Source organism: Plasmodium brasilianum, chromosome 2 (assembly GCF_023973825.1).
Source record: "Plasmodium brasilianum strain Bolivian I chromosome 2, whole genome shotgun sequence".
NCBI classification, from domain to species: domain Eukaryota; phylum Apicomplexa; class Aconoidasida; order Haemosporida; family Plasmodiidae; genus Plasmodium; species Plasmodium brasilianum.
Window position 1 is genome coordinate 723,106 of NC_090115.1, and position 20,735 is coordinate 743,840.

General features: G+C 25.7%; 3 protein-coding genes across 3 annotated transcripts; 1 reads left to right on the forward strand and 2 right to left on the reverse strand.

The window, feature by feature from the left end:
* Nucleotides 1–507: 507 nt before the first annotated feature.
* MKS88_000747 (uncharacterized protein) lies at nucleotides 508–15,771 on the reverse strand (the record flags this gene model as incomplete). The annotated part of the gene is made up of 4 exons (XM_067218763.1): nucleotides 508–1,798; nucleotides 1,954–2,756; nucleotides 3,047–6,867; nucleotides 6,990–15,771. The coding sequence occupies 4 exons, from the start codon at nucleotides 15,769–15,771 to the stop codon at nucleotides 508–510; spliced, it is 14,697 nt and encodes a 4,898-aa protein (XP_067075529.1).
* A 1,447-nt stretch (nucleotides 15,772–17,218) lies between these two features.
* On the forward strand, nucleotides 17,219–19,153 carry MKS88_000748 (actin-like protein; the record flags this gene model as incomplete). The annotated part of the gene is made up of 2 exons (XM_067218775.1): nucleotides 17,219–17,282; nucleotides 17,538–19,153. 2 exons carry the CDS (start codon nucleotides 17,219–17,221, stop codon nucleotides 19,151–19,153), a joined length of 1,680 nt encoding a protein of 559 aa, XP_067075530.1.
* A 665-nt stretch (nucleotides 19,154–19,818) lies between these two features.
* MKS88_000749 (uncharacterized protein) lies at nucleotides 19,819–20,496 on the reverse strand (the record flags this gene model as incomplete). The annotated part of the gene is made up of 1 exon (XM_067218786.1): nucleotides 19,819–20,496. The coding sequence occupies one exon, from the start codon at nucleotides 20,494–20,496 to the stop codon at nucleotides 19,819–19,821; it is 678 nt and encodes a 225-aa protein (XP_067075531.1).
* Nucleotides 20,497–20,735: the final 239 nt, after the last annotated feature.

Genomic DNA, 20,735 nt, shown 5'->3' on the forward strand with positions numbered 1-20,735 from the left:
AATGGTTTATGATAAAAAAACAGAAAAAAATAGTGCAATTTTTAGAACAAAATTTTGAAAAAGGTGAACAAAAAATAGATGATGTTGCGTTTGTGTAAAAATATCTCAAGAGGTGAAAAAAAGGATTCAATCTATTTTATTCTACCTTATTTTATTGTGCTTTGCTTTGATTTATTATATAATTTTTGGTTTTCATTATATTGAATTTATATTTTATTATTATTATTATTTTTATTTTTTTTTTTTTTGCGTTTAAACAAATGATCTTTGAAAAATTAGGGCTAAAAAATAGCATTAAAAAGTGTTCATTTTGAAAGAAAAATAAAAATACATGTAAATACAACACAAATGTAGAAGGCCAGAGAAAAAAGAATACTCTTTCATAATGTTAAAAAAAGAAAAAGGAAAACAATTGAAGATAATATGTAGAGTAATGAAAAATAGAAAAACAAATAAAGAGTTTAAAAAAAAAAAAAAAAAATTGTGTCCATTTATTATACAATGGCATTATAAATTTCCAATAAAAAAGCAAAATAAGATATCTGTGAAAAATGAATTAATGCATTTGGAATTTAATGAAATATGAAATGTGCTAATTAATTTATTTGATATATATTCACTTTTATTCAACCAATGTTTAAAAAAATTGTATGTATTATGTAACTTGCCCGAAACTAAATTTTTTAATAAGGGCATTCTAATTTTACATGTTTTATTTTTTACATTATTTTGAGCAATTTGTATTATTCTTTTGAGGACTAGAAAGGAGTAATAGTGTTTATCTTTTTTTTTCCTTGTTACATATAATAACTCATAATTTTTGTCAATTAACTTTCTATTTATTTTTTTATATTTATTGTGTTTAAGGTAATTTTGATCATACCTGGTAAATGGAGGAGTACCAATAGGTTTGTGGTATTTCTTTTTTCCTTTTTTAAAATAATCTCTTATCATATTTTGACAAAGAAGTAACGAATGAAGTTTCTTCTTTTTTGTATTTGTACAACGGTAACATTTATTAACTCTATTTCTAATTATAATTTTTTTAAAATTCTTTTTTTGATTTGTCTTTTTCCCATGATGTTCCAATAAATTAATAGTTGTTGTAAGGACTTTATTTGCGCTAAATATATGGGAACGAATGTACTTGTTATATTTATAATCATAGAAATGTCTATACTGAGGAATAAAAAGAAAGTTATCTAGATCATTCATTATTGTATTCCAAAAAGTGTAATAATTAGGAAAATTGCTGTATTGAGTAAATAAATATATAAGATTATTCGAATGCTCTACACTAATTTTGGTGTTGTTAAAAATTATGAATTTATTAATATACCCTTTGTGATAATATTGTAAGAAAATTGTCTTTATTAATTTTATATTATTTTCAAAAAAATATACAAAATAATTATCATTGTTGAAAAATGGTAAATATTTCATTAAGCTAATTTTTGCGGCAGAATTTCTATACATCGTTTCCATTATTTTAAGGTGTTCTAAATTACAACTAAGCAAATCTTTTATTTCATCATAAATGCAAGTTTGAAATATTTCTTTTTTTCTTTCCGTAATGTATGGAGCATACTCCTGCACATGTATATCAGTCTTTTGGGTGTTTGGACTAGCGGTATTTTTCTCACTCTTTTTATCCATTTTGCTGCTACTTAAACTTTTACCCATATGTTTACCCATATGTTTATCCATATGTTTATCCATATGTTTATCCATATGTTTATCCATATATTTATTACCCACATTTGTACTCCTATTTTTACATATTTGTAGAAAATAACAGCTGTTCGAAATTGAGGGGAATACATATTTGTATAAGTGACTATAACAATTTGTGTCATCTATGCATATAATTTTTTCTCCTTTTTGAATATTTGTAAAATAATCAAAGAATTCTAAATCGTAGATAATTTTTTTTTTTTTTTGTTCCTCTCACACCATTTGTCTGATTTGTGTTGCCCTTTTTCGTTTACATTTGACATACATCCTAAGTAATGGTCTTTCCAGTATTTATAAAAGAAATCATAAAAGAAGTAAAAGGAATTATAAATATAAGACAAGAAATATAAATAATTTATGCTTTTGTCTATATGCAAGTTTTGTATTAAAAGAAAAAAATAATAATTGTTGTACACTTCATTTGTTAGTTGATATTTGGTAAATGCTTTTATCCTATTTATCGAATATTCTACTAACAAACTGTTGATATCGTTTAGGAAATTATTTTCGTTTTTTTCTTTACTTTTGTAGTAAAGCGTGTATATATTATTTTTGAAATGTTTATTATTATAAATGTTGTTCACGATTATAATAGGTGAAAAGGATGTATTATTAATATTTGTTTCATGTTTAATTTCATCTTTCTTATCAGTAATAATGAATCCTTCTTTATTCACAAGGTCATATAAAGCATTCATTATTTCGTTGTGTTCTTTCATATGTGGGGATGTACAATTATTCGAGCACTCGGGTTCCTTTCTTTTATAATAATTTGACATTAACAAATATATAAGACGCACGAAATACTCTTTTTGGTTTTTCTTTTGTTTATTAAAGTTTTCAATTTTTCTAAATATTTTTGTAAATTCTTCATTGAAATGTAAAAACAGTTTTGAAAACTTCTCATCAGATAGATGTTCCCTCCAGTTCATGTCTTCTTTAGTGTCTACTTCATCTATTTTTAGATAATACTTTAACATTAATATTTCATTTATATTTTTATGTATATAACAATTATTTATCTGAAATAGTAACAAAGCGTTGTCCGAATAAATGAACCGGTTTTTCCTGTAATATTTAATTACTTCTAATAAGAATTTAGATGTCTTATATTGATTTGTGATATGTTTCGTAAGCTTGTTTCTTACAACATTCTTTTTTTCAATAGTGTTAACTATGTATGAATTTTCATTATTCCAAATGCTGAAATGATTAACTATGTTATACATTTCGGTAGTTACTGTATCATTAGTGTAATTTTTTTTTTTTTTTTTTCATATATATCTTCATCTTCACATTGATTTTCTCTGACAGTAAGCGCCTTCTGTTCATTCCACGATTTATTGTTAAATAAAACGGTATTAAATATGATGCTCTTAAATTCTTCCCTCTTATAGTTGTAATGAAAACTGTCAGTAAAAAGCACATGTTTATGATCGACCATGGCGTTGTTATTATATTCTTTTTTTTTAACAAATATGATACCCCTCTTTATTATTTTTTTTATTACACTATTCTTACTGCTATTAATTCTATTGATCATATGACCATTTTTACCTTTATTGCCACCATTAGAATCATCGTTATTGTTCCTTTCTCCTTCATCAATATTTGAAAAACTTACATTATAATATCCGCTGTTAACAATGGAAATGTTTACTATATTTATGTGGGGAATGGCACTAGGGAATAACAATATTTTTCTATTGAAATTTGTATAATTCGTTTTATGTATGTACAAATTATCATTTAGTGTTGTATTATTGAGTGTTCTCTTTCCTATATCTTCCTTTGCAAACTTTCTCTTCAAGGTATATATGCTTACTTTTTCTGTATAGATCAATTGTATAGGTAAATTAACAAATTCGTTAGATGAAACGTCGTAAATTTTTAAAACTCGCTTATCCATTAATAGGACATACAGAAATTCTATTAAATGAATGATAAAGTGAGATGATAAATCATATATATGAAAAAAGCTAAATAAAATTAATGTAAGTGTACATATCGACAAATCCTTTTTTTTTTTTAAGACATATTTACCACATCCTAAGTTAACATAACCTAAATAATAATAATATAAATTATTCGTATTCTTATCTCTGATATTTATTAAATTGTTTATTTTGTTTTTTATTTTTTTATTCAAATATTTATCACAACTTCCGACAAAAACTAGAGATAAACATTGATAAATTAAATTAACAATATCATTAATGTCTTCTTCTTTAACTTTGTATAAGTAGTCATGATCTATTTCTGAATTTTTCATCGTCAGGCGACCTCTTACCTGATTTTCTTTACCAGCAGTAGTATAGGCATTACTGGTAGTAGTAGCAATAGTAGCAGCATCAGCGGTATACGAATTGTCGAGGTACTTTTTAATTTTTTTAATCTTCTTAACATATTTCAAGATAAGCTTGTATATGTGTGCGTAGGTAGCACTATACCTACGGTTGTCAATACTACTAATTTTTTTGTTCCTTTTGTCATTTATCACTTGGCCATTGTCTTTTCGCATTTTTTCTCCTTGAGTGCTTTCAACATCTTGTAGTGTTTCACTGCCCAGTAGTGTAATAATTCTATTTTTGTTTTTTTTATCACTAACGTTTGAATCAGTCGAATAGTCATCTTGATTTATATGTGCAATGAAGTTATAAAAGCTATCACTAATTTGATTATTCATATCTTTTTGAGTTACATCTCTCTGATCATCTTTCGCATCGTTCTTCTGCTTGTGTCCAATTTCGTTCCTTACTAGATTATCCATTGTGTGGTAAAATATGTCATCATTCATTGTTTTGTCACATATCATTTTGTCATTCGATCCACTGTTAAGGGTAGTCATAAACTTTTCGTCATATTGATGAGGTTTACCTTTTTTTGATTGAGAAAAAATATTATTTACCTCAGGAGAAATATTTCTACCTATTTTTTCCTTATACGCACTATTCTTAATTTTTTGGACTAAGTAATTAATTTTTTTATATAATTTTTCTAACTTTTTTTTTGCGTAAACATCTTTATTAATATTATCAAAATATGAAATATAGTCAAAGCATATTTTTTTAAATTCTTTATTATGTGTTGATAGGTATTTTAGGCTAAGAACTTGTAATACACCAAGAATGATATAATAACGTAGCATCTCACAATTATACACAAACGTGTAGTCTTTTAATAATTTTTGGTTATTACTCCTTCGAGCGCTGTTAATTTGCTCGTATTTATACATATCTGTTCCATCATTACTGCAACAAATGTTATATTCATTATTTCCGCAATCGCCGTTTGTGTGTACACTGCAATTATACTTACTTTGAATATCACTGTTATTGTCCTTATTACTATTTCTATTGATAACTTTACTGTTATCACTTTTACTATCACTGTTATGGTCTCCTATAATTTCGCTATTGTTATTATCACTATCAACAGAAAATGTACAATTAAGCGTTCCTCCGTTGCAACGATTAGAGTAACCCCTATTACTGCTAGTGCGATCGCATGAATTGACTCTTTCCCCATGAAAGAAATATCTCAGATGTTTTTCCTTTTGTCTAATATGATTATTATAACAATTAAAAAAATTATTTTTGTCTAAAAAAAAATAATACCCATTATCATAAACTTTATTTAATTCATTACATACAAAATCATGATCTAAATTTAGGTATCCATTTTTTAAAAAAAGTTTCCTCTCTACACTTTTATCTTTGAAGTTTCCATTTTTATCAATTAAATGCATATATGGTAATTTACTTTTATTATTTTTATTCAAATCATTGGGTAAAATTCTTAAAAATATTGGTATATTTGACAAAATGTACTCATGAGATAGCTCCACAAAATCGAAAATAATCATATTCCTTGCAAATGATTTAACCATCATTTCGTAGTTGTTAAAATAATATATGTGCTCCATTTTCATAGGCATAAAAATCATGTTAAAAGCATGAATATTAATAGTTTTAAAAAAACATAGGGACACAGATATAGCTGATGATATGATCATGTGCATTGTATCGTAAGACATTTCATCATAATTTAAATGTTTCAAAGAAAAACTTTTTACAAAATTATTCTTATGCAATTTATAAGGTATATTAGCATTTATAAAATAAAATAAACATCTAATAAGATGGTCAAATATATTTCCTTTTTTAAAATTAATACTTCCAATGGACCAAAACATACATAACAAATTTAATTTACTTAAATTACTCTTTTGCAGTAGTTTTAAAATACATTTTGTTAAATACTTATTTTCACTATTCATGTGCAAGTACCCTAGACAAAGGAAGTTGCTACTAAGGACTAAGTTGTCTAGGTGTTTTTTCCTTTTTCTGTATATATTATTCCTCCTTTTCCAATTTTTTCCCATCCGTCTTGTCTGTTCTGTTTGCCCCATGGAACCCGTTTGCCCCTCTTGTTCCATTTGTTCCTTTTTCTCCTGATCATTTTGACTCTTTTTTCCCCCCTTTTCCTTTAGTGCTGTGGTTGTATCTCTGTCACCTGAATTTTCCGAATCTATCGAGTCATTTATTGAAACGTTTAGTAGAGAGCAAATATCATCAATATTATTGTACTTACTATTATTATTATTATTATTCAATATGTTTATATTACCATTTTTGCTAAAGTCATGAATATTATCATGGGGTATATGACCTTCAGGGTCATAAGATGCAACCTCTTGACATTCTCCCACTTCCAAAAGTTTGTCAGTACACAGTCCGTCACTGCACAGTTTGTCATTACAATGTTTGTTATTGCAAAGTTTGTTACTGCTATTATCATTGCTTTCATAACTACATGGCTCAATGAATATTCCACTCCCGCTGTTTTGAAAACCTGGAGGATCAGAATTCACATGGCTATTTTCTTGAGTGATATTATAATCTGCTTCCTCCATAGGTCTCTCATTATTCTCATATATATTAGATTCATCTAAATGATTTATGATTCGGCTTCTGTTTAAATTTCTATCAGTTGTATTATTTGAAACAGATGATGTGTCACTTGATATATGCACTGTGGATGTGTCTTCATCCGATAATTCGTCATCATATGCATACAACATATTAAAATATTCTGGATCATTCTTATTTTCTTTCTTGTTATTTTTACTATCTATGATTTTGTCAAAAGTGTTTTTTCTAAATTCTTCAATGCTTGAAATGTGTTCCTGTCCTTCATTATTATTATTTTTTTTTTTTTATAAAAAACAAATTTATAATTATTCTCATTAGAACCGTTTTCATTCATTAAATGAAATAGTAAATGCTCGTAGTTAATTTTCTTATTATCATATAATTCTTTAAATAGTGCACTAATACATATCGATGTTAACTCATGATTTTTTGATGATATTAATGAAAGGGAAAGCCCTAAAATAGAGCAAATATATAAACATCTATTTTTAAATTTTAAAATATATTGTAATAGTATAGAAATTTTGACATTTTTGTAAAATTGTAATAGACCTAAACCGTATATTAAACCTGCTAAAAAATAAATTCCACAGTATTTGTAATTCTTATTTAAAAATTTATATAAATAATTTTCATCATTTACAATATTTAATAAAATACTATTTTTCTTTTTATCTGTATCATCAAATTTTTTGTATAAGATAGTTTGACATAAGGAGCATTGTAATTTGAACACATTTCTTATTTTCCCATTTACAAAATTGTTATATTTAATAAATTTAGATTTGTCAAAGGTGAAATCAAAATAATCTATTTTTCTCTTGAGTTTTCGTTTATCACTAAAATTATATGCATCATAAATATTGTTATTATACTCTTCTATAGATGTGTTATTATTACTAGACAACATAATATCACTATAATAATTAGTATGTTCCCTTTGATTTCCATTAGATACCAAACTATTTCTAACACTCCTAGAAGAATTAAAGGATATCCTATTTTGCAGTAATAGAGTACTACGTGAAAATATATTTTCACTTGCTACATTGTTGTATCCTCTTCTTTGTTCTTCTTCCTCCTCTTCTTCCTGTTCCTCCAGAATGTTAGAATTAGTTCTTGTGATAACATGGAATGATGCATTACTGTCTCGCCTATCGTTATTTAACAAATAACTGTTTCTTCTATCATAATATAGGAACGATATATGACTGTCTCTTCTTTGCTGTTGATCATTAACTGACTCATTACAGCTATATCTTCGGTTGATATTATCAAAAGAGATATCATTAATTATTTTTTCATTACCCACAGAACCGCTTATGGCTTTGTTAGGTGTGTATAAAAAATTACTTGAATAAAATTCGTCGTTAGAAGAGTCGTTCAAATTACAGTTTAGATAGTTCCTATCACTGCTGTTTGGTTTTCCAGTACTTTCAATTATGTTATGACTATTGTTGTTCATGTTATTCCAATTATGTGTATTAACATTTGCACTTCTTGGAGAGGAGTTTATGTAATAGTTAGGTATATTACACGTTTTGTTATACTCACTGTTATATTGGCTATCCTGAATAGACGAGGACGTAGCAGATATAGGTGAATCTTGATTTTCATTTCGTTCATTTTCATTATTTTGTAATTGGCTATTATTTCTTAGTGATTCCCTATGGAAGAGAATATTTTGAGATGTACTATTATTTGTCTGAAAATGATTAAAAAAATCGTCCGTATGAGAAGAAGAAGAAGGAAAACCTATTTTATTAGCTAATTCTTTCATTGGAATTGGGTTAAAATTTCTTAAAACCTCTTTAGATTTTTGAAGTCTTTTGAAATATTTATTTAGCGTAAAAATCTTTTCTATTTTATCACTTTTCATATCAACATTTAAAGAATTTAATAAGCTATTTACTTTTAGTTTTAAATTATTAATTTTTTTTTTAATTCTTTTTTTTAAACTATATTTTAGCTTGTTTAATTTATAACGATAATGAGTAACGTGGGGGGTGTTAAATGTGACGGATGAGCGTACTCTAACGAAGTTCACAGAGCTGAGGTTATTATTATTATTATTATTATTATCCCCCTCATCATTCCCATTATTATTACCATTATCATTACTGTTATCATTACCCGTATTATTGCTGTTGTTATTTATTGGATAGCTGTAAATTGAGTTGTTCTCAAAATTGTCCATATTTATGTTCTCCATATTGTTAATACCATTTCTAGTATTATTATTATTATTATTATTATTATTATTATTATTATTATTATTATTATTATTATTATTATTATTATTATTATTATTATTATTATTATTATTATTATTATTGTTATTATTATTGTTATTATTATTGTTGTTGTTATTGTTGTTGTTTCCACTATTATTATTATCACTACTGTTATCACTACTATTATTAATGCCGCTATTATTACAACCATTATTAACTTCATTATTACTAAACGAATTGGTCATATTCCTATCTCTATAATTACCCACTGTGCTACTTAAATTTTGCAAGTTTAAAGTATGCCTGTGATTTTGCGGGATAACATTACCTGAGTCCCTATCTGGGGTTCTATTTTGATTATAAATGAGCCCACTACCTGAGTTAATGTTTTGTATATTCCTTGAACTGTTTCTTAGACTTCTATAATTGATATTATTATAGCTTCTTAAATTATTTGTGTTCGTATGCCAATAGCTGTTAAATTCTCTTATTCTCCTGTTGAGCATAGTAACTTCTGAGGGCTCATTAAAATTGTCATTAATTGTTCTTCTGTTGTTGCTATCAAAATCGGGGTAGTAATTGTCGTATGGCATATCAGTGTGTAATGCACCACTTACACTTGTACCATTATTCAATATACCCACATTTTCGTTGTTACTTTGCCCATTAGGAGCACCGTTAAAGGAAACGTTCGCACCTACGACAGTAGTATCATTGTATCTGTTATTATTATTTGTATAGATATTATTTTCATTATTAACATTCGGGTCATTAATACCATCACTTTGACCGTAGCTGTTTGTCCTATTGTTGAGATGATGATTGATAGAATAATTGCTATCATTAAAGGAACTATAAAGATGTTGGAGAGTGGCACTCGCGTGGTTATTTGAACCATCCATTATTCCTCTATTATAAGCTCTAGACAGTAAATTAAATGAAAAACTATCATTAACAGGTACAGAAATATTGCTTAAACGATTTTGGTTATGTTTGTATTCAAACAGATACACATAGAGATCATATTTGATGTTAAAGTTTATATGTGGTTTATAATGAATAGAATTAATTATATTGAAAAAATTAATTTCACTAATGTTAAGCATACAGATATATTTCATTTTATAAATTTTTTCTAAAGTATAATATAAATGCATTAAATCTAGTACTTTATCTATATTTCCATTAATTTTGGTATCAATTAATATTTTCTTTTCCTCTAATTTGTTTAGATTAACTAATTTAATTATCTTTTTTATATATTTATTTATGTTTTTTTTATTGTATTTATGTTTATGAATATAGGCACTCTCCAAACTATCAGAGGTATTTTGCAAATCAATTAAATCAATTAAATCTTTGCTTTGATCATTAGTATAATCTTTATCTTTTAATAAATGCATTTTTCGTTTTTTATAATATTTTGAAAAATAGTAATTATGAAAATTGTTTAAATAGACAACTACAGGGTCTTTATTATATGGGAAATAACATGAGGAAATGTTTCTGTCCATTTTAAAAGTATCAAAAAAAAAGCAGCAGTCTTTTAATATCTTATATTTACTTAGATAACTTTTCTGCACGATATTATTCTTTTTGTTAAAACTGCTATTTGCATGACCTTCTTTAACGTCTTCTTCTTCTTCTCCTCTTCCAATATATTTTTCCTTTTTTTTTCTTTTCTTTCTATCACAGTTTTTGTTGCTGCTATTGAGGATAAAATTGTAATTATTCCCTTTCAAAATTTCTAAAATTTTATAAAAATTTTTTTTTAACTGCGTATTATATAAATCAAAGCATTTGTTGAAATAAAGGTCTTCTCTATTTATACTTATATAGAAGTAGGGATTTTCAAAATTGTAAATTTTATAACAATCGATAAATTTAAGTATTTCAACCATTGAGTGTTCTGCATTAAATACAAATTCGCCTTTCATAAAAAAGGAGCGTTCATCTATTTTTCTCTTTTCTTTACTGCTTTTCTTGTTTAACCCTAATTTATAAGTAGAGTTATCTACACACATATCATCATTTTTTTTAAGTTTTCTGTGTAGATTCAAGATGTCTTTTTTTTCTTCTCCCCTTATATTTAGATTATTATAATACCGATTAATAGTACAATTTTTTTTTGTTACTTCGAAACAATTAACGTTATTGATCAAACTTTTGGTATCATGCATATTTTGAAACCACTGATTCGTGCTAAAAAGCATCATATAGATAATATGTGAATACTTGTTTAGCATATATAGGTTTTCATAAAATATACTTTTTAGAGGTATATTCACAAGATTAATATCAGCTATGTTTAATGAGTCAAAATATTTTAAGTTGGATGAGCATGAATAAATTCCTTTTTGGTAAAAAACTATATCTGTATTTAGCATCTGATTATTTTTTTTTAAGTGTGTGGTTAAGCCATCCGAAGCACTATCAGAGTGTTCAAACTTTTTTAAAGTTTTTTTATTACTAACATGTTTATAACTTGAGGAGCTGGTTACAGTACATACACTACCTCTGTCCATGTGTCCGTCACAGGTTAATTTTTTAATAAAATTTTTTTTCATCTTTTTCTCATTAAGAAGATTGTTGGCATATAATTTCTCTATGCTTTTTATACTCTTTACACTTTCTTTTTTTCTTTTTTTTCCTTTTTTATTTTGTGTTCGAGTTATTTTCTCTTCATCAGTATTCATAAAATCTAAATTAAAAACAGGTAAATATATCGTGTCTAATTCGTTCTTAATTATATTCTTATAAAAGATGTTATTTAATATCTTTTCTTTGAGGTTTTCTTGGTAAAATAAACTCATGTAAGATATTATTAAAATGTTCTTTAATGGAAAATATAAGGGGTAAAAATAATACAAAAATTTCAATCGATCATTATAAAGTATCGATGATTTAAACGACTGGAAGTTCTTGTAGCAGTGGCGAATGTTATTTATATTATTTACACATTTTTCACTTTTTCCATTTTTATCACTTTTGTTATTCGTCATTTCTTCTCTTTTCAGAATTATATTAAAAACCTTTTCTACTTCCTTTATATAGCATTCGTATTTCAGTTTTAGTTTGTCTGAGGGTAGTTCTATATTTTGCAAGAAATGAGATGCATTCACAAAGTAGTTAATGTCATTTGTTTTATTTTCTGTTCCGCTTGAATTTGTTATTTGATATATTATCCCCATTGTATTGGGAATATTAGTTAACTGAGTAAATTTTTTTTTCAAATAATTATTTATAAATTTGTACATTTTAAAACCGTAACTCTGTGTGATAATATTTGTATTTTTACCATCATTAATCATGTAAACATTCAATGTGTTATTGTGTGATATTTCGTTAAGTGAGACACAACTATCGATGTGTTTTTCATATTTGTATTTATTACAGTAATTTAATTTTCCTGAGCTCATTTCATTATTTGTTTTTGAAAAACTCTCTTCGTTAGTTTTGCTAATTTCACGATTTTCGATGAGCCATAATTCTTTCTTAAATTTTTGCTTTTTAAGTAACTCACACTTATAGTATTTCTTACATATATGTTGGTAAAAAGTATATAGAATTTTTCTTTTTACGTTACTTAATTTATTCATATAATGAAACATAAAATTATATAAATTTAGAGTATACGACAAAATAAGAATTATTAATATTACATCGTCTTTTATATTTTGGTCTAAATATTCGCAAATGTTAATTTCATCAAAATATAAATGCAGATATGCTAATATTAAATATTTGTTATTATATATATGCTTATATTTATTTTGTAAATAATTTAGGAAATTCTTTATAATGTTGTAATAATTAATCATATCACGACTGGAATTTTTCCTCTCCATAAGCTTCTTTGATTTGGTGAAATTTAGATTGGCCATATCGCTATTGAAGTTGGAAGTGCTAGAGCTATGGTAATCCACATTACACTCAATGGAGCTAGATGATATGATCCTCGTTCCATTTGCATGTGCCCCTTTGTCTAAATTTTTTTTATTATGTGTACATGAATTAGATGAAGAAGGAAAGAACTCGTCACTATTACAATTTGTTTCTGTTTCGTAATTGAATAAAAAACAATTAAACTTGGATTCGCTATATTCATCTATTGTCTTATAGTTCTTTTTTTCATCCTTAATATATAAATATTTTTCTAATTTTCTGTACATTTTTAAATCTTTTACACAAACTAAGATAAATAAGTAAATGAATCGACTAAATTCTATATGATGTATATTTTCTATTTCGAAAAAATTCATATTAAACATATCAATCTTTTCTGTGTCATATGATACATGATTATCATTTGTATTGGTGGTAGGACAATAGACAGAACGGTTACACTGTTCTTGTTTATTCCCCTCTTCTCTATTCATTCCTATATTTTCTTTTTTAATATTGGTAAAAAAAGCCCGGATATTCGTTTGACCATTTGTTGATATAGTACTTTTTTTTGCACAATTTTTGCCATTACTTAAAACTGGAGTATGGGTTGTAGCGATGGTAGCTGTAGCAGTAGTACCAGTAGTAGTAGTAACAGTGGCATTATCCCTTTTCCCTGTGTTATCATTATATATATGTGTGTCATCCATTTTTGGAAATATTTGATTATGAAAAAAGTAAATATCGATGTTAATAAAGTGGAAAATACTCTTATTCTCTTCTTCCTTTTTACATTCATAAATACATAAGGTAAAAAATTCAAGAGCAATTTTTTTACATATATAATAATAGAAAAATGTTAAAAGTATTTTTAGAGTGGGGTTTTTCGGTAATATATCAATATGTACTCTGTAAGATTTCAAAGAAATTTTATTATTCTCATAATCTATTGTGTCCACTGTCAAGTTGCATAAATCGGGGTTATACATATTATATATTTGTGCTTTATTATTATATAAATATATACTAGAAACATATACATCATCAGATAGTAAATATAACGTGCCATTCTTATTTAAAATAATAATAAAATGATCCATTTTGTTTATGTCAAGAATGTGATATTTGTGTTCTCTGTTTTTTCTCTTTTGTTTGTATTTGTCTTCTAGATTTCCTTTTAATTTTAGCATATTAATTTTTTGGTCTAATAAAAATTTGAAATAGGATCTTCTTTCTATTCCAATTGATACATTAATAAGGGTCTGCTGTAAATTTAAAGGAGTCTCCCTACATTTTAAGTGAGTTGTATTTATTTCATTATTTATATATGTACAGATATTGTAGGGGTAATATTTAAATGTTGAAAACTCGTTTGATATATTTATAGTTGTAAAATTTAGCACATTCTTCACAATTTTAATTTTATCCTTAATATATTTATGATATATGGGTATGAGGAATAATAAATTATTGACATTATCATATAAACATAATTTAATTTTGTTATGAAGACTTTTATTACCTCCGCTAGTAAGTATAATATGCGGCTTGTATATTTCTGTATTAAAATTAATATTATGAAATATTTGATTTTTACAAAAAAAAAATTTTCTTTCTATACTTAAAAAATGTTGAAATACAAGAAATTTGTCTATTTTTTCGTTTTTAAAATATTCTTTTAAAAATTTGTTATTATATTTTCTTACTTTGTCATATAAAATATAAAAAAAAAAGTACGTATTTGTATTGTCTTCAAATGCTATACATATATTAACATTAGAGTTTATGTGTACAATATTCATATTTGGAATTTGATTTACCCTTCCTTCTTCAGGTGAAAAATACGTAGATTCATCAGACCATATAAAAATCTTTTCCCTTTCATAGAAATATTTACATTTTCTAAAAAAATAATAGTTATCCTCATTAATAATAATATTGGCATATAATGGATGAACTGCTGACATATATACAATCCTAATTTTTTCATTAAAATTATTATTAAGTATAGAGTATGAAAAATATTTTCCTTTTTTTGAATTATTAAGAAGATTTATAAAAAACAAATAATTATTATGATAAAAGACTCGAATGGGTTTATACTCGACGACAGACTCAATTTTATTTGTTTTGTTCTCTGTATCTATTACTTCTACTTTCAGTTTGTTATCGAAATGTTTTTCAAGTGTGTAGATGAATATGTTATTACTGTTGCTGTTTGAAGCGATTTCTTCGTTTGGAGAAGTATCATGAATAGAATTATGAAGAAACACATTTTTGTCATGTGATATAAGGTAAAAAAAAGTATTGTTCGAAATTTTATAAGATTTTTTATAACCATCATAATATTGAAAAGTTATCAAATTATTTTCTTTACAATAGGTTACTTTATATTCATAAATGGTATTATTTATTATATTTGAAAAAAATTTAGTACATTTTATTTTCTTGTTATATATATTATTTATATATATTTTTTCGTCAATATATGAATTGTCTAAATTGTAGTTTTTTTTTTTTCTCTTTAATTCGGCAAGGTAGATTTTGGGACAATACTTTTTTAAATATACATCTTCTTTTTTCAACAATATTAACAGTTTTAATATATGTTCCTTGATGTTCCTCTTTTTATATTTTCTCGCTTCAGATATATACTTAATATATTCCAAAATAAATTCTTCTTGTTTTGAATAATTGGTGTCTTCTTCAGCATCATAAAAATCATCTTTAAAAAAATCATTATTATTAAATAAATTGTTGTGTTTCGTGTTATCGTCTTTTTTCGTTTCTTTCTTCTTTATATTAAAGTAGTTTAATATGGAATATTTGTTAATCTTCAAAGAGTTACTAGGATTGTCCGTTTTTTTATCATAATAGGTACAATTATCTTTTTCACTCTTCTTCTGGTTTGCAGAATTGTGTTCATTCTTTTTCTGTACATTATTATATGTATTTTCATCTTTTATAATAATAGCATATACCATTTTAAAGTCGCTTTTGTTATTATTTTTTATGCTCCTTAAAAAGTATTTCTTTTATTTCTCTCTTTTTTTAATGAGTATATGCTGTTTTTTTTTTTTCATTACATTTTAAAAATTTTACTTTTGTTCTTGGAAAAAATGAGTATTAAACGCTTACGGAAATTAGCACAAATGTTATCACCAATTCATCTACATGTGCATAGGTAAACATATAAATGTATATATATGTACACTTATGCGTATACGCATGTATATGTTAGAAGGCTTATGGAAATTTTTTTAAAATGATTAAAATTTAAATTGTCAAAATACCACCGCTGTATTGTTAACAACTGGGGTAAAAATTTATATTGCTAGTAAATATAAGTAATTAATAATTAAAAAAATGGGGTGCCTATCGAATGTTTAAGCAAAATGAGGTAAGAATATATTCAATATTCATACTGTCTTAGAAGTCATGAACTGTTTATTAAAAAAAAGAATATGCAAATAGGGGAAATGGAACAATATTATATAGATTTTTTTTTTTTTATTTTGCCATTTTGCTTTCAGAAGGTGAAATCAATAAAAAAAAGAAAAAAAAAAATCACACAAGTAATTGTCATTGTAATAAAATAGTTACTTGTTTATTTAAAAATGAAAGATAGTAAAAGTGAAGATTTTGAAATAAAGCATATTGAAAATTATTTTACTTTTCTGGAATAATTCCAACATGAAAAATAAATTAATAAATAAAATATTTAAATAAAATGAAGGAAAATAATAGAAAAAAAAAGAGGAAGAAATAAGAAAAAAATAAGTAATAAAAAAGAAAAAAAAAAGGAAAAAAAAAGGAAAAAAAAATAATAATGTTATTTAAAAAACGCACTGCTCAAATTGCAAATTAAGAACAGTATTCTCCACCTTACTTTGTATAAAAGTGGTCTTCTATTTTGTTTCTTTTTTATCCGTACAGTTACATATTTTTAGAGAATTAAAAATGTTTATTTTTACTATATATTAAGATAGACCTTTCCTTTTATGTTTAATAACACATGTGTACGAAATTGCAAGAAAAAAGGGCAAAAAAAAAAAGAAAACAAAAAAAAATGTACAAATAAATATTGAGATAATTCATATGCCAAGAGTGTGCATAAGGATATACATTGTGCTGCGTTCTAAGAGTAACTTGAAGCAGTGTTCTGATAATGATACTTGTAAAATTGTGCTTTTATTACATTTGTACATTTATTTCTGATTTTTTTCTTTTTGAGATCAAATTAAGGTAGACAACTGACAATTTTAATTTACTTTGTGATAGTTTAATAATTTTAGAAGAAAATACGTAAAAAAATTAAACAGACATACATAAAAAGCTTCATGAGCAAGAGGGGGAAAAAAAAGAAAATATATTAACCACACACTAACATAGTGGGCGTACATTCCTTTTGTTTTCTCTGTATACTTAGAAATGGAAAAAAGGCTTAAAAAAAATGATTACGAAAATGAATATAAATACTACATACTACAAATGGGTAAAGGCGGAAAGCACAACAAATATATTCATGTGTTCATGTGTGCATATGTATATCCCAATGTATTTTTTACTTTTTCCGTTTGTGTGCCTTTGTATAATTTTATTAATGCCAATTTTTTTAAATATTCAAGAGAGTACATTTTCCTACTACTTTTAAGAACTTTTTGAAACATGCTTACATTGTATGTGCATGCCATTTGTTAATATTCTGTTGTTTATTTATGCGCACAATTTACTTATTAATATTTTATAGGAAGAAAATACACCTATGTAGGCTTTTCAGGATTACACAAACCTCTATCGGTTCATATCACGCCAGATTTTTTTCTTTACAACGAAAATTTTCATAATGTTGTTGAAGACAAAAATAAAATTTATGAGATAATACAAATGTTTTCAAAAAAGGAAAAGGGCGAAACTGAGTTATATAAAGAGACAGGTTATTCATTGTCTACTGAAAAAGAAAAATCGGATGAACTAACAAAGAAAGTAAGTTTTTCTAATAATATGGCTTCGCCTGCCGAAGGTGCCGATAACTTTTCTACTCATAACCGTGCAGAGGATTACGCTACTTCGGCTAAAAGTATCATATATAATGGATATGCTGAAGATGATGAAGGGAATTACATCGATGGAGATGAAAATAATAATAAATTAGAAAAACATGAACCCAATGAGAAAAGAAAAGAAAAAGGAAAGAACTTGATTTACCATTACGAATATAAATATAACCAAGATATTAACTTATGGAACAAATTTTTTGAAGAATTTGTTTTCAAAATATTTCATAATTTCCTTAAAACAAGTAACAAGGCAAAAAAAGTTATTGTCGTTTTGAATATGTTTATCCCTACAATAATTAAATATGCTCTTTGTAAAAGTTTAATAGAAAATTTTGAATATTCTTCAATTTCTTATATCAACGACTTAGTATCTCCATTATATCTGTGCAACTGCAATACATGTGTTGTAATTGATTTGGGTTATTTAAATTGTAGATTGTTGCCTATAATAAATGGATTTCCTTTATATCATCATTATACCTATATAAACAATGGTGGATTTTATATCAATAATGAAATTAAAAGATTATTAAAAGAACAATACATAAAAAGAAATATGTGTAAAGGGAAAGATCCAAATAATGATATCACGTACAGTTCTAATGGTGCTAGCTCTAACAGCGTTAATAATAATCGGTACAACAATATGACATGTTCAGGTGAAAAAGTGATAAATGTACATGAAAAAAAAAAAAATATAGATACAGATATATCATCTGAATTATTAAACTATTACTATAATTTATATCCTCTAGATGAAATTTTAAATGTTATTGATAGCATGACAGATGATAATATTGAAAATATGAAAATAAGATATTGTTATTTAAAAAATGAAAAAACTAATTTTAGCAGTGATAAATATGTTTTATATCAATTTAAAAATTATGAAATAATTATAGAACCTAACACTAGATGGAAGGCTTGTGAAATATTATTCAATATGGATCATGAGCAGAATATATACTCTTTACTTTCATCTATAGTAGATAAATTGAATATTTTTGAATCCTCTGTTTTTTATAATATATTACTGGTTGGTGGTTGTAGTAATATTAAGGGAATTATTTCAAAAATTACACAAACATTCTATGAAGTACTAAAGGAAAAAAAAACATTCATTAAAGATTTTGGAAATAAAATAAATTTTCTCCTTCCTAAAATATCCCCTAATTTACGTCAATTTATAGGGGCTTCTATCTGCTCCAATTTGGAAAATCTTCCTGACTATACTCAGGAACATATTATCAACAATGTTTTATATGATCACCTCAATGAAGATGTTTACTTAACCTTTAAGAAATAGTATCATATAAGGGGGGGTGTTTCTTTGTTTTTGCGTTTTATTTTTTACGTTTTTCTTATTCATTTCATGAAAAATATAGTAGTATATTTAATTCTTACGCAGAACGGGTAAAAAAAAAAAAAAAACTCATAGTGAGTTTAGGCACTCATCTATATGTTCGTTAGTGTACCAATACATGTGTATACATTTTTCATAATTTATTGTTTTCCACCCATCGCATTGTCATTTTTTTACTTTTTCTAAGCCTGATTTATGGATTAATATATATATATATATATACATATATAACACATATGTGTGTATAGACATGCCCTTCTATAATACATTAACACGCAAAAATGCAAAGGGGATAAATATACCAAATGGTTAAATTAGAAAAATAGTAGAAACCCGCAATGCATGTGATAAACATTTACACACGTTCAACCTGCAAATTTTAACTTTTATTATATGTCAAGAAAAATGTATTTGCTCATTAGACTTATTTAATGCTCTTTCTTAATGGTTTGAAAATATATATGCCATAATTAATTTGTTTTATTTTGTTTTTTTTTCCTCACATCCCGTTCTTTTCACATGTTGTGCAATCAAAATTTTTCCTTTAATTTTTGTATTTATCCTGTCCTTTTCGTTTTATGTTTATATCTTGAAATAGTTAAATGAGGTTATTCATTGTCTTTTTTCGATGTGTTATCACTTTCCGAGTATTTTGAAGTACTGTTGATTTTATCATTTGGATTAATATCATTTGCTTTATTCTCCTTTTCTAATTTTTGCCTCATATATCTTAATTTTTTAAGTATAACGTTTAGATATGTCTTTTCATTGTCAGCCATTTTTTCATATAAATAGGAGTAACCATTAGTATAAAGAGGTTTAATTTTTTCATCAATAGCTAAGCACATATTTATTTTTTGCTGCTTTTCAATCATCATTCTTCTATTATAAAATTCTTTTTCTACTTTTTCTAAAGCCTCTTTTTTTCCATATCCCCTATTCATGTAATATAACTGATGAGTAGCCATTTGAGTAATTATATGATCATTTCTAAAGAAGTCATACCCCTTTATGTTATTATTACCTTCAACGTAGCAATCCTGAAATCTCAAATGGGGGTATTTTTTTAAGAGAAATTTTATTAAATCCATGTATTTATTATTATTATATTTTGACTTCAAACTGATGTTGTATATTTCCATTGGTGGAGCCCTTTCTGACCACTCTAGCCATCGTGGTCTGTCATACAAATTGGTTTCAACAAGTTTTCTCATTTTGTCTACAATATTGTATTTTAGAGATCTGCAAAAGTTTGAGCCATTTGGGTGTACAGCGCCCTTCCCCATTTTTCACATTTAAGCGTGATACCCAGTTAACCGTACGCACGTATATGAGTATATATATATATATATATTAACTTGTATACACAGTATCGTACATCTCATCAAACTTTTTACTATTCGATGAAAAACCCTATTTTTATTACATTCCTTGCATCCCACCTTTATACTATCTTCGGTGCTTTACCCTTCTTTTTTATTAATTTAACTTCTTTCTTTTTTTTGAATTGGCTTCCAATGTGTTA